The 15098-nt window shown below is 37.2% G+C and overlaps 1 protein-coding gene across 4 annotated transcripts in view; it reads left to right on the forward strand.

Annotated features, from left to right (window-relative positions):
* ARID5B (AT-rich interaction domain 5B) overlaps positions 1–15098 on the forward strand; it is a 149203-nt gene that overhangs the window by 102878 nt on the left and 31227 nt on the right. For 3 of the 4 annotated variants that reach the window (XM_005294311.5, XM_005294312.5, XM_005294313.5), the window contains 3 exons: positions 2352–2464; positions 9863–10067; positions 12592–12644. In XM_005294311.5, the coding sequence (XP_005294368.1) occupies positions 2352–2464; positions 9863–10067; positions 12592–12644 (371 nt within the window). Of the gene's footprint in view, positions 1–752; positions 966–2351; positions 2465–9862; positions 10068–12591; positions 12645–15098 lie in introns of those variants that run through there. The other variant, XM_005294314.5, reaches the window with a different exon arrangement.

Raw genomic sequence — 15098 nt, forward strand, 5'->3', positions numbered from 1 at the left:
TAGATGTAAAATGCTAGTATGTCATATGTGAGATAGTTCTAGAGCATTCTAGAAAGAGCCATTTTTCTGCTGTGACTCCGTAGCAACTGAAACAATGCAAAAAAACCCTGATTTTATAACAGTTTTGTTTAACTCCTGCCATTTAATCTTCCAATTCAAACTGTATTTATATGCAAGCTCAGTATACTGGAATTTTAGTAACAAATGCTTTTTTTTTGCTTTTAAAGCTTTTAACAAAACATTAGGAGGGCTTTTAGTATGAAACAAAGTACAACGCCAAAACTCAGGATAAAAAATGTCTTTGAAAGACATCAAGCCTTGAACCAGTTCTGCTTCTTTCTTTCTAAATAATTAAATAAATAAATAAAAAGTGGTTCAAATAAAAGTATATTGGGCTAAAATTCATCCCTGTAATTCTAATTACTTCAATAGAATTATGCCAGGGATTAATTTGGTCCATTAATTCTACAGTGGTCATTAACATTTTAGTACTTGTGCCAAGTTGTTATAAATTGAGGAAACATTTTTTTTTACACAGTGTCTTTTAAACAAGATATTAACACCTTGGCTCAAGGCTATGTGTAGCTTAGGATTTGTAGAACTCAATATGACATCCCAACAGTATACAAGAAGTCAGGATCAGCAAAACAATTAAGATGAAAACACAAGCTACAGTTATAAATAAGGTGGGATAGTAAGGCACTAACTGGCAGCCTGGCAGCAAAAGCTGAAGTCCAGCGAGTTCATCCCACACTCTGTGCTAGTCACTCATCTGTGTTTATATGAGTAATGGAGTAGCTGGGGGAGGGGATTTGTAAGCACAGAGCAAATACTCTTAGAGCTCATTTTGTGTAAGACTGACATCCACACCAAGTCGAGACTTCCAGGGATGTAGTGTGCAGTCACATGCTGTAGCATTTATGAGTACAGATATAAATCTGACAGATGTTTGTCGACTGGAATGGGTAATAATTTCTTTATCTTTTTGTTTGATTTTGCATGTTAGCCTCGGAGGACAATTTCAGCATTGCTTTCTCTGGTACTTTTCAATAAGCAGAATGTGCTTCAGAGGATGTTTTACAGTGTGTCAGTACTGAAACAAAAAAAGGATGTTTTTTGGACTTCTTGTTTTAAACCTAGGACAGCTATCTTTTTTTTTTTTTCCTAAACAGACCAAAAATGACACTGTTGTTCAAAGTATACAATCAAAGTAGCACCCTTTATTGTGTTTGCAACCTGATTAAAATGTAAAATGTCCTGAAATCACTGGCTTACTGTGTAACAAATGTAAGATTAGAAACAATTAGAAGACACTCAAGAGGTTTGTGGTGTTTAGATTTCTGACATTGTTATAATCATCCCTTGAAGTAATGAAAACAATGGTTACCTAGAAATTAAAGGTTTAAAGCAAATTATCTTCTCCAGTATAGTCATTAGTTAATGATTGTTTATCATTTTTAATGTTACTGGAGTTGTCTAGTGACTTAGACTGATTTAAATTTGAAAGCATATGCAGGACGTTTTTAATATTGAACAAAGCATCTGCTTTGCCTTTTATTTCTGTATGTGGGTTATAAGTGGTCTTGTGCTATAACAATTGAAAGAGAAGTTTGATATTTTTTTCTCTTGTATGACCTATATACTAGTTTTCTAAATATAGCTCAGAATGGCCAGGCTTTATTCAGTATGGTATTTCACAGCTATCTTACCAAAACATCTTAAGTATTGGATAAAACTGGAAGTCATTAATTTTAATTTAGATGTATTGTATCTAACAATTATGTTTTATGAAACCATCAATCAATTATGTTAATACTTTTGTACTTCTAGAAATAGTTTGGGTTTTTTTCTTAACGAAAGAACTTTGATAGGAATAACATATTGTATTAAAACTCATTATATTTGTTGGGAATTTTAAGATTTCAAAACTCTTCTGAAGGACTGATATTTTCAAATATTTAAAACACCACTTAGTACTTACACTTTGGATAAAATAGATTCATCATGCTGATTAATGCAAAGTTCTGTATCAATGTTCTATTTTGGTCTTCTGATACCATGCAGAAATACTTGCACTTTCTGGAAGTGTTCTTTGGAGCCAAATGCTTGACTTTATATTAATTAGATATGTTAAAATATAACATATACACCTTGAGAGCTATGATATAGAAATGTATGGTACAGTATATCAAGATGTAACCCATAGAGGATGAGAACCTCATAATGAGCTTTTTTATAGATAGATGTGTACATATCTGTGACTGATTTTATTGGAATGATTTATTATGCTTTCAGCTGTTAAAAATCCTGTATAAGAGAATATCCTCAAATTGTTCTCAATTAATTTTCAGCGCCAAATCTTAAAGGCAGACCACGCAAAAAGAAGCCATGCCCACAGAGAAGAGATTCATTAAATGGTGTTAAAGATTCCAACAATAATTCTGAAAGCAAAGCTGTTGCCAAGGTAAATCTTTTAGCAGTATTCTCTTAACTACACTTTTTTTTAAGATACAGTCCTCTTTGTTGTCTAATAGACTGTTTCAAATTTAGAGTATAATTTTTTCATATAAATAAGTGCAGATTCTTTTCAAGAAGTTGTATTTTTTACTTTAGACTGCCTCCACTTTAGAAGTTACTAACAGCAATAATCACCCAGAACCTAATTATTCAAAATCTAAGGCTATGGGCTGACTGGGAAAAGGGCAGTAATTAAGCTTTTATGGCATCTAGTGCTAGTTTTCACATTCTGTGACACACAAAATAGTTTGTGACAGTATCTTCATATTAAAAATAAACTAGTAGGGCCATTCTCAACCATTACAGTGTAATTCTAAATATACATTTGAAGATAAACAGAGTCTGAATGATTTCCAAGAAGCAAAAAAAGTACATTAGAGGAGGAATGTTAAGGTTCTGATTTAAAAGGAAGGCAAAGGAGGAAATTCAGAATGAAAGCAAAAAGTCTGGACTGGATCTTTAACACATGCTGTTGTGCCTAGACATTCCAGGGGTCTTTGAATAGTATGTGTTCTTACATAGTGAACTATATTGGCTGCGGTACCTAGCTACACATCGTGAGTGAAGGTTGTACTGTCAGTCTGTAATTTTAGGCTTAACTCTTAGGCTTTTGTGGGTTTCAGTCCATCTGCTAACATTATTTTAAAACTAATTTTCTGTAGATTAATTTACTTTGTATTTTGTTCGGTGTGTGTGTGTTTGTGTGGTTTAAATATGAGTTTGGTTTTCTCTTAAAAAAAATAATTTGCACTAAAGGCTCCTTCAAGACATTTATGGCAAGTTAAATTTGAGAGCAAATTGTCAGGGCCAAGTTGTAAGATGCAAAGACAGAAAGTTAGAGAGGGACATACCAATAGGCTCGTACCTATTGCAGCACGAATTCTGTCACTATGATACTCTAAATATTGACCAAGTAGTTGTGCGTAGATTTAATTTCCATGCCAACTCCTTGAATTTTACATTTCAGCAAATTCTATGGATGTGCATCTGAAAGGAATTTCCATTGTTGTGAATCTCTCTTTGGGCAATACAGTGAACCTCTACAGAGCCATCCAAATTCTTTTTTGTTTTACATGCTTCATGTCCTGGGGAGATTACAAGGTTAAAGAGGTCAAGTGAAAGTGTTGTATTCTCTGTTACCCATAGGAAGGTAAACCCTACTCCCCAGCTTTCAGTTATGTTAAAATAATGTCATAAATTGATGACAGCAAAGAAATCCAAAGTTAATGATGAAACTCTGTCCTTAAATCAGCATTACTCTCCTTTGTGTGCCCTGTTATGCCCAGACATCAATTAAAAGGAACTGGATCCTGATGTTTTGACTTTCAGGACCCTTAAAAATATTCTAGGACTTTGTCAGAACTTTGTAGCTTTAGATATATACAAATTTGCAAAGCCTGCAATGCAAATATTCCAATTTGGCTAAATTCCCCATGCTTTGTGGGTTTCAGCACTGTACTGCAAAGCACATCATGGACTGCATTTTCTAAGCACAACAGAAGGTAGCACCATACAAGTAATTATGTTCTATACTGTATACAATGTGAATGTAGGTAATTTTCTAAAACCCACCTTATCTGATTATCACTATTCTACCAATGTGGACGCTTTTACTCATCAAACGTCAGAATATTTCATATAAGAAGAAATATCTACCTGTTTATCTAGCCACACTGTGCTTGTCACTGTGCAGACATTAGTAATAGTCATTATCCTGTCCAATTGTATTTCATTATAAAAATAACAGTGTTAATGATATAGGCCCTGATGCTGAAAATCTTATACGTGCCTGTAGTCCCACTGACTTCACTGGGACTCTTCACATGAATATGTGTTGTAGGACTGAGTGTATATTTTATTCAACACTGGATGCGTGCCCAGCAAATCAGAGTGACTCAAACACAGGCTTATTGAACTTTAAGCTGTTTGAGTCTTTGCCTAGCACTTTGTGTCTTCTTTGTGGAGATGGTTGAAAACATCCCAGTTTCTCACCATTACAGTCGGATGCTTGGGTAACACAGATGTCACGTTTGGATCCCGGTTGGGTTCCCCTGAAGATTTTCCCCCCTTCTGTCCTAGGAAATTTGCCCATTTCTAACTATAGCTGTCAACGGGTCCACCTAAACCAGTGTTGAAAATGGTTTAACTGCTAGTGTGGATGGGACAAAACCGCTTTCAGTGTCAGTCACAATATTGTTTTTGGTAATGGTGTTGGAAATGGTTTTGTTTCACCTACACTTACCTGTAACTAGTAGTTACACCATTTTCTACACTGATGCAGGGCATCCCATTGTTGACTGCTGTTATTAGCAAACGGACAGTTTCCTATGGAAGACGGCTTTTGCTGAGGGAGGTAGTGGCCTGTCAGCTCTCCTGTATCTGGAGCCCCACAGGTGAGGTAAATGGGAAAAGTGCTGGGATTTTGAACATTGAGGTTTTGATCCTGTCAGGATTATGTACAAGACCAGCTCAGACCACATAGTAATAACCACTTGCTAAACTTCATGTTCTTGGCTGTCACTGAGTGATTAAAAAGCTTTCAAAGCCATTACGGCTCTAGTTTTCATTAAGCTTGTTTATCTTAACTATGAGCAAACAAGAGTGTGGACTTTTTCTATTACTTGACACACAAAGGCATTTGATTTGGTTTCAGTTCTGAATAAATTCCAGTTCAGGCAGCCTTTTAAAAACTGAATTACAGCACTATATCAACAGTCCAGGGTTTGAGAGTTCTGTACTGGGAAACCCACACCTCCACCAGGCAATGTGCCTGCTCTTGCATATGATCTTTGTGCTGCCCTTTTTGTCCACCTTACACCAACTAGGAGTATCCTTGGATTGAAAGATACAAGGGGTAAAATCCTGCCCTCGCTGAAGTTTTCCCGTATAACTTCAATGGAGCCAGGATTTCATCCCAGGTGGGAAGAAATATCTCAAACTCTCTTTTATGAACAGTGGCCTAAACTTTCCCAAGAATCCTGAGGCTTTAATATTTCATATGTCATCCTTACTGAACAGATTTCCACAATTTTTGGGTATAGTGTGAACCTAACCACATCTGAAACTAAACCAGCCTGTTTTCTTGGCGTTGTGCTGCCATAGAAGTTCCCATTCAACGTCTATAAAGATGGGTTATAAGATTTGTTAAAATGGTCTGATCTGCCAGTTCCAAGAGGTAGAAGGATTAATTTGTTAAACATGGAAATTGTTCCCTAAATGAATGTACTCATTACAACATCCCCTAGTGCAAATACTGAAATCAGTTTCTCACTTCTTTTGTGTGGCAAGGGCTGGGAAATACGTTTATGTTATCAGCATATGCTCTTCCTAAAGTCACAGGTGGTCTGGCACACTATCAGACCTGAAGAGTTATTCTGAGATATCCAACGTTATCTAATTAAAATACTTTAATCTGGTTCTTTAGGGAACTGTGAGGTGTGTATGTGGACTCTGTCAGAACAAAATGAGTGTAAGGTTTTATCCATGAGCGTTGTCCCCATTGTCAATAATTGGAAGATCTCCTTGCCATGAGTGAGATACATCCAGTGCTAGAGCATATAATAAAGACATGGATAGACATTTCCAGAGTTGTCCTAGAAATACCTCCCCATTCCTTATACCCACTTTCTCTATTCTCAGCCTCATCCTGTTGGCAGTGGACTGTCATTTTTGCCACAGGGGAATCAAGCTTTATTTTGGGTTGGGATTTTTCAAAGAGGCCTATGGGAATTGGGCACCCAATTCCAATTGAAAGTCTCTTTGAAAATCCCAGTCTTCACTATAAAATTGAATGATCAGGGAAGGAGTTTAGAGTTCTCTGAACACACGCGAAAGCTAAATGATTTTCCCAGGGCCAACCATTATCAATCATGCAAATGAACTACTGTTAGCTGGTTCAACTGGGTTGGGATAAGTTTCCCAGGGATCTGGAAAGTAACTGATAGTTTACTGGATCCAGGTGGAGTCTGGTCTCAAATATAATGAAGGGGATACATCAAAGTATGTGTGTGGGGATTCCACCTTCACTCACCTGGTATAAATGTGGTATAAGGAAATGTCTCATATTTTTTAGAAAGAGATATGGGGAGACTGTCCGGGGTGGCTATAATGAAAAGAAGTTAAACTCTTACAGAAGAAATGTATAACTTTGGCTTTATAAGAGAATCAGTAAGGCCCAGTGAGAAGAATGCTGCAGAGAATGTGGCCAAGTAGGGTCGTCCCCCCCCCCCCCCCCGTTTGTTGTCTTTGTCCATATCTTTATGCCTTCTGGGAAGTTAAAAAAAAAAAGTAGCCAACACTTTGCAAACACTTACTAACTGGATCCAAGATTGTGTTTAGAATACTGGTTTTCAACCTTTTTTCATTTGCGGACCCCTAAAAATTATATGGACCCCTTTGGAAATCTTAGACATAGTCTGGGGAGCCCCAGGGCCACAGGTTGGGCCACAGGTTGAAAACCATTGATTTAGAGGGATAAGAATTTTGGGTCAGTTTCTGATCTTGATTATGACAGTGTAAACATGGAGTAACTCCAGTGACTTTAGTGGAGTTATGCTGGATTTATACCAGTTTAATCAAGAACAGAATTTGGCTCTGTGGATCCTAATTATTCAATGATCATTAATTCATATTGTCTGTCTCATGGAGGTGAAGTTCCAGAAACTAGGTTTGTGCCTGGAACATTGAGACTGAAACATTGAGAGTGAAACACTGCAGCCTTTCTTAAGGGATCATCAAATCTGAGACTGTTTATGTGCCCTTCCTTGGCATTTTTGGCTCCTTTGAGTTCTGCAGACACTTTGACCTCACTGCTCTGTGTAGTGAGGTGGAGGAAGCTGTGTATTACATAAAGATTCCCCACTTCCAATTTCTTTTTTTCATCCTATTTTCTTTATCCCCTCTTGTCTACTAGAGAATAACTTCCCTTACCATTAATTTGCTTTTGTCTGAATAAGGCTTCTTCTGTCTTATAATTTATGTGTACTTGCTTGTATCACCCTATTTTAAAATAAAACTTTCTGAAAATGGGCCGATGGACTTTTTTCTAGCAAGTGTGTTTTGAAAATTAAAAATGCTCCCAGTCTGAGAATGTTTATTCCAAGTTTTATCCTGCAACAAATTTATGGCTCAATTAAAAAACCCTAGAAATTATTGAAATTATTATACTGGAAGATGTAACTTAGCCTGCTGCATAGCATTGATAATGATAATAGAATATCAACTTTGTAAGGGTGTTCCTTTAAATAATTTTCCAGGTAACCAGAGTAGGAAAAAAACAGGGAATTAGCATTCCAAAAAATAAATAAATAAATAAGGGCCTGATCTAAAGCCCATTGAAGTTAATGAAAAGACTTCCATTAGTTTCACTGTGCTCTCAATGCGGCTTTGATCTTTAGAGAAGTCTCATCAATAACAATAAATATGACTAAAAGGCAAAACACAATATATTTAATCATAGGAAGAATATTTCCTAACATCAGACCAGAGAATATTTAGCGATACAGGGAAAGCACCTGGATGGATGGATGGGTTAAATAAATAAATAAATCTTCTAAGAGAAACCCCATTTTCTAATCCCAATGATTCTTTGTTGTGGAGATGTAAGGCTCCAAAAGGCTATTCCCTTGAGTTTGCACAGAGAGGTTTCTCCAAGAAGACAGGGACAATGTTGGGAAACTGCCACCTTTTCCTTCCTTCATGCTCCCAGTTCAGCCATCTTCAGCCCACATAAGAAGAAGAAAGCATCCTGCCCTCAATCATTGTTTTAATGCTTTGGAAAAGAGACCTGCCTGTGCTTTTTTAAAAATGGTAGAAAAATGCAGAAGTGTTTGTAGGATAACTTCATTTGACATAACTAAAATGTTTGATAATTTGACTCTTCTCTGGTTTATTTTCTATTTCTACATGGCACTTGCCTAACACTCTTCAGCTTCAAAGTACTTATTCCCAAAACACAGATGTGTGTGTAAATTTCCCATTTTACAGGAGGGGAAACTGAGTCACAGTAAGATTAAATAACTTAACCCTGGCAACTCACAGCAACAGAGTGAATCAGTGCCAGTCAATAATTAAAATCCAAGGGTTCCTGACTCTCAGTCCAATGTTTGTGCTACTGGTCCATGCTGTTCCCTCCAGGCACTGAAATGAAATAATTTGTTTATAATATCCCTTATGCCTTTCTGAAGACACAAGGAAGAGTTCCACCCGGGTTATGGAAACATCGGAAAGTCTCTTGTAATGCGTACATGTGTAGAAGGAACAGTTAGTTTCCAAAATAAATCATGTAACCATCAAAACCCCCTCTATCAGAGTATTTTTTATTACAAGTATTCACTGGAAAAGTATTGATCACACATTATAAAATAACCCTGGTTGGCTAACTTCCAAAAATAGTTTTTAATGTTCATTGTACTCTTCATTATCTAGAGACATAAACTATTAGCGGATTGAAATTTAATTTATTGGCTGCAATATCATATCTGCATAAGGACTGCAGGATTAGTCTAATTCTTCTCTTGTTTTTCTTGTTTCCAATACTGGAGAATTAACATGGTTTCATATTGTTTACTCCCTTATTGGCACACTAATATCATTGGCTGTATCAGCAGGAAAATGGGCAGTTTTGGGAATTGTGTGTGTCTGGAGGCTGCTGATGGTATACATGGGAAAAGGGAGAAAATGGCTCACATTAAATGACCCCCGGATTAAACAAAGTATTTAATTTTGAGCACATTCTTAAGCCCTGTTGACTTAGGTCCAAAATCATATAGACCTGCCATTGCTGGGAATGGGACTTTTGACTGGGTAAGGCCTGTAGGATTTGGCCTAATATTTTGATGGGCCACAAAAAAAAGTTGTGGCCTTTATGAGCATGATGCTGTCAGGTGCTAGGCATTCCGGTGCAGTACTGAGACCCGCACCTCCCCCTGGAATCAGTGAGAGTTGAGGGTGCTCACTATCTCCCAGGAGCGCACAGCATCAAGCCCTAAAGGAGGGTGGTTATTCATCTTGCTGTTGTTTGATTGTCTGTGAGGGCTGGCAGCTCTCTGTGGAATAGTGATGGATGGTAATAAAAATACAGATCTGGAAAGAACATTGCTGTTGGATTACAACAGTTTTTTAAATATGTGGCCATTTTAAAATGTTGTGACTAAGATTCAGAGCAAGGCAATAGCTCTATAAATAGTTTCCTCCTACCACCCTCAACTCAGTTGTGTGGTTTGGCCTTCATGTTAAAGAACACACTTGTTAAGCAAGGGTGTGGGAGCAGTTTGTTCATCTTTTAAATGCAAATTAAAGGTCAGCCAATGACCCAGATCTGATATGACATCTTTTCATTTTCCAGGTAAAATGTGAGGCTAAGTCAGCTTTGCCCAAATCCAAAAGTAACAACAGCAACTGTAAAAAAGGCTCAAGTGAAGATAAATCAAAGGTTGCTGTGGGTGAAGAGTGCAGAGCTGATGAGCAGGCTTTCCTTGTGGCACTTTATAAATACATGAAAGAAAGGAAAACACCCATTGAACGAATACCCTATTTAGGTTTTAAGCAGAGTAAGTATAATTTTTATCAAATTTTGTTGACGTTTGAGAACTGTTTGGCTTCTTTGTAGAAAACATTCATACACTGAGACTATTTTAAAACCTTTTCGGTTTTGTGACTGTGTTTATATTTACACATTTTCCAGTCCAGACATTTTACTGTCTCTTACTTCTAGATTTGCATCTCTTCCTTCTGGGGCAGTTGCTGCAGGATATTTATAGGTTTAAATCCACTGATTATGACTAGAAATAGGCATACTGAAAACTCTCTAGTTTTCTGTTTTGTAAATCTGCAGTATCTGTAATGCCTTTCTTCTGAGTTAATAATGTGACGTACATTTATTGTGCCCAGATGTTCTTTATGAAAAGACAGATATTAAAGGGAGACATTTAAAGGGGGTCAAGAAAGGCACAAAAGGGATCATATTTTTAAGCCTAAAAATTTGTTTATAGGCAATAAATTACTGACTTCATAGACTATAAAAATAGTCTGTATCTGTTTAATACAGAATACAATGTTTAGAATTGCTTTGGCATGTACAGTTTTTAGTGACACAATTTGTAAAGCAATTGTAGGTGGAGAAGATGCAGTTGTAACTAAATTCTGCATAAATATTGCATAGTAAGTAGGGCTGTTTCAGAGTTTACAACAAAAGCTATACCTGGGATATGTGTGTGTGTGTCTAAATATAAATGTGTGTATATGTATATATACACACACACATTATATATACAGTACGTATGTATATCTATGTATATATAGATTGAATGGTACTTAAATTACTTTAAAGGGAGAAATCCATGGTTTGAAATATTATTTACTCGAACGTATCTCCAAAGATTAAAACCATGTGTTATTTTGATGAAGAATGTCAAACCTGTATGTTTTACATAACAATTTACATACCTAATAGCAATTGGCACTGATTGCAACAGACCTCTAGCAGCCATTATAAACTTATATAACTCTGAGTGATTACAATGTTTTGGCTGCTTGAAATAGAAGTAAAATTAATGTACTATGAACAGCTTTGTTGCATTATGCATTGATTCAGATTAAATCAAGGCCTAAGCAAAGCTCTCGATAGCTTTGAAATAGCACAGGATTCAGTGAGACTTTCTGAGCATTTTATGTGGAAGAGTGCTTTTTTATTTTCATTTTATCCCACACGCCCCAAACCAGGAGATATTGTCAGTTCAAATGATAAGAAAGGCCATTATTTCCAAAATACCCAGGTCTGTGGTAGGATCATACAATAATATTTAGCTGAACTGTATAGGGTTGCTTGACATACATTACAGTAGATGGGCCTAGTCCTGCAAGCACTTAAGCACGTGAGTAAATGTACTCTTGTGAGTACATTTACTCACGTGTGTAAGTGTTTGCAGGACTGGGCTTTATATTTGTCTGACATGATATGTGTAAATATTGTCAATATAAATAGGTTAGAGGGGAGAACCAGTATGTACACTACAACAGAGAATTCCCCTGTGGGTGAACAAATTCTGTCCTCTTTGATCTGCTGCATTATTGCTGACTCTGGCTTGAAATATTTGTATGAATGCCACTGGGAGTCACTATGTGTTGCTGAAATCCTGCATAGGTCTTTAATACAGGATCACCATCATTTACCCTTCTGTCAATTAAAAACACATAAATAAATGAAAGAACTAACACATCACATTATGGCCCTGCTCGGCTCGGGACAGATGGAAGGCAGTCATGTGGAAGGAGGCATTATGCAGGAGGGGGAGTGCAAAGAAGAGTGGCTCTTGCTAGGCCGTATTGAAGGTGTTTCCTCTGTCCCCTCTCACCACTTCCACCACCTCCACCACCATGTAGCCCTGCCAGTGCTTGATAGTGCACAAAAGGCAAGGCAGGGCCACCACAACTCTGAAGTAATAAATATAGGGGTAATTCTATCTTGTCTCCCACCTTTGAGCTTGCCAGCACTTGCAACCAAATTATGGCTGTCTATTGTACATGTGTGCTGATGTGCTAGGACAAATACGATGTGTGTGCATTCTCCCTCCATTAGTGCATTCTCACACGGCCCTACGGTTTATTGATTATGGAGGCCCTTATCTGAGCTGCAGTAGATATAAGATAGCGTTGTTTAGTGAATGGTTGCTCTATATCACGTGGGCTGCAGCTCTTACTGATAACTCAAACTGTTTTTAAAAAATAATAGTCTTTGTGCTAGTTTTTACTGTCAGAGTTATGGAAACTTGTAAAATGCAGCTATTATACTGTGTTTCTTATTAGAAAAGTAGAATAAACTCCGTAAATCTGTCTAAATGTAATTTTCATTCCTAAATGTGTTCCTTCACATGTAATTTTTTAAAATATATAGTTAGGAGTAACATTTACTCTTCAAATTATGTAAATACCTTTTGTAAATTGTTTCTCAAAAGCTTTTTCAGAGTTTGTGAACATTTTTTCTATTTTTCTTTCAAATAATTGTTTAATTTACATTTCTTTGAAATAAGTTGGTTAATGGAATGCTTATCTAAATACTTATTGTCCCTCTAACAGTTAACCTTTGGACTATGTTTCAAGCTGCTCAAAAACTGGGAGGATATGAAACAGTAAGTGTTTAAGTAACTTAAATGGAATAATTGTGCAATCTAACTTTCCCCTGTTAGAAAAAAATGTAAAAGCAAACAATCATTTACTGCATTTTAGAATAGCTGTACACATTGTGGGTTTATTGGGCCATTTTTGGAAATGGTCCCAATTAGTTCCAGGTTTGGCAAAATTTTAAACTTGTCGTAAAAACTACAAGTGGAAAACATATGTAACTCTTCCCTGTCAAGGAAATTAGTTGGGTCTGTAATTTTTTCCCATGTTGAGAAAGGGCTATTATTGTACAACAAGCCAAGATTGCATAAAAGAAATTTCACTTGGCAACATCTCTGACATCTGTTCATGTCTAATATGGGAAATGTATTAAAGGCTTTCAAAAGTAATCAGTATTGCCATTAAGGGATAGTATGTTGCAGTATCTTCTCCTTTTTGCTAGTGTAAAAGACCTTTATTAGACAAGGGTCAGTACCACATAAACAGGAAGTTATCAAAGTAATTCAGAAAAGTCTCTGACACTTTTTATCAACTAACCATATCTGACAAGAGCAGTTTATTTTTAGCTCACAGGAAAATTTGATGGCCATGGATTTTAGAGCTTGTATTTTGAACTAATAAAATATTAGAGCAACAAACTTAGATTAAAATCTTGAAATGAGAAGAAAGAGCTGCATTAATACCGCACATAGAGATGACATCTGTAATAAAAACCAATTGACATAGGAAGATGTCGTCATTGGAAATATTTTCTTTGCACACAATGATCTGATTAAGTTGTGCAGTTCCTGCTGCAGTTGGTTGGGGGAAATTATTTTTGCTTTGTTTACGAAGTAATCTGGGATGTATCTGTACTGTTGAGAAATGACAAGAAACACAAAATCAAGAAACTCAAACTGATTTGAGCCAAAATGTATTAAACACTCTTTCTTTCCACACAATAAAGCATATTGTTCTATTAATTAATATCATCGCTATACTGGGGTGGGTGTGGTGGAGATTTTGTGAAACCAAGTATCTAGTGTTCATAATAGAAATGTCTGATTTGGCTTTTATGATTTAGCTGCCTTTCATTAATCTACATGTAACATCTTTATTAAATACACCCATATGTGTGTATGTTCCTGTATATATATATGCACAAATAGCTGCCATAGATATGCATCTAGAGTAATTATGAACTATGAGTAATTGCACCAAGTTGTAAAATGCGCTGAAGGTAAGGACTGAAAACTTGAACCTGATCCAGAACACAAGAGAAGGCAGTGAAGGGATTTAAATATGAGAGTGACATGTTCAGAATGCTCAGGGAGGCAGATAATTTTCACAGCAATGTTTTGGATATACTTGCAGGGAATGAGGATAGAAGCAGGGAAGGCCAGCGTGGAGGAGTTTGCAGTAGGATAAGCAAGACATAAATCTGGGTTTTAGTGCCAGAATGAGAGAGGAAAGGATGGATTTAGGCATGTTAAACAAGGTAGACTGGCAGGATTTGGGGAAATTCTGAATGTATGGAGCGGAGGGAAGGCGTTGACTAGGACACCCAAGAGTGTGAGCCTGGGTGACAGGTAAAATAGTGAGATTATCATCAGTAATGGAAAGGGAATGAGGGTCTGAGGGGAAATATGAGGCGTATCACTGTTCAATATAAATTAGTGGCAGTACATCCCTCTCTCAAACCTCTTGTTCTTTTTCATTAATAGATGTCTTCAAATGATGGGGGCATTCCTCATTTCCAGGAAAGCAGGCTCATTGGGATTATTCAACCGAAACTTAAATGGTAGTCAAGTATCAGAGGGGTAGCCGTGTTAGTCTGAATCTGTAAAAAGCAACAGAGGGTCCTGAAGACTTGCATCTGAAGAAGTGAGGTTCTTACCCACGAAAGCTTATGCTCCCAGTACTTCTGTTAGTCTCTAAGGTGCCACAGGACCCTCTGTTGCTTTTTAAATGGTAGTGTGTGCTGATCACAAAAGATGTGTAAGCACAAAAGTAGGGTAGTTAGGAACTGGATGTGCAAAATGAATATAATTTTTACACCAGTTTGATATTCTGATATTTGATTTAGCTCTGGCATAATCTAGAATAACTCCCATTGAAGCCAGTGGGCCTGATCCACGCTTTTTGAAATCAGTGAGACTTATACTTTCTTATAGCAGAACTGAAGAACTGTCTTGCTCTGGGACAGATGAGGATGGTTTGGGTATAAATTAAATTTTGTATGTAGTGGGGGATGCTGCTTTAGCTGCATTTTCTACTACCAGGGCTGGCTCCAGGGTTTTTGCCGCCTCAAGCGGCGGGGCGGGGGGGGGGAAGCCGTGATCGCGATCGGCAGCAGCTCCACTGCGCCGCTTTCTTCTTCGGCAGCAATTCGGCGGCCGGTCCTTCCCTCCGAGAGGGACCGAGTGACCTGTCGCTGAAGAGCCCGACGTGCTGCCCCCTCCCTTTGGCCACCCCAAGCACCT

Source organism: Chrysemys picta, chromosome 7 (genome assembly GCF_011386835.1).
Source record: "Chrysemys picta bellii isolate R12L10 chromosome 7, ASM1138683v2, whole genome shotgun sequence".
In the NCBI taxonomy this organism is placed as follows: Eukaryota; Metazoa; Chordata; order Testudines; family Emydidae; genus Chrysemys; species Chrysemys picta.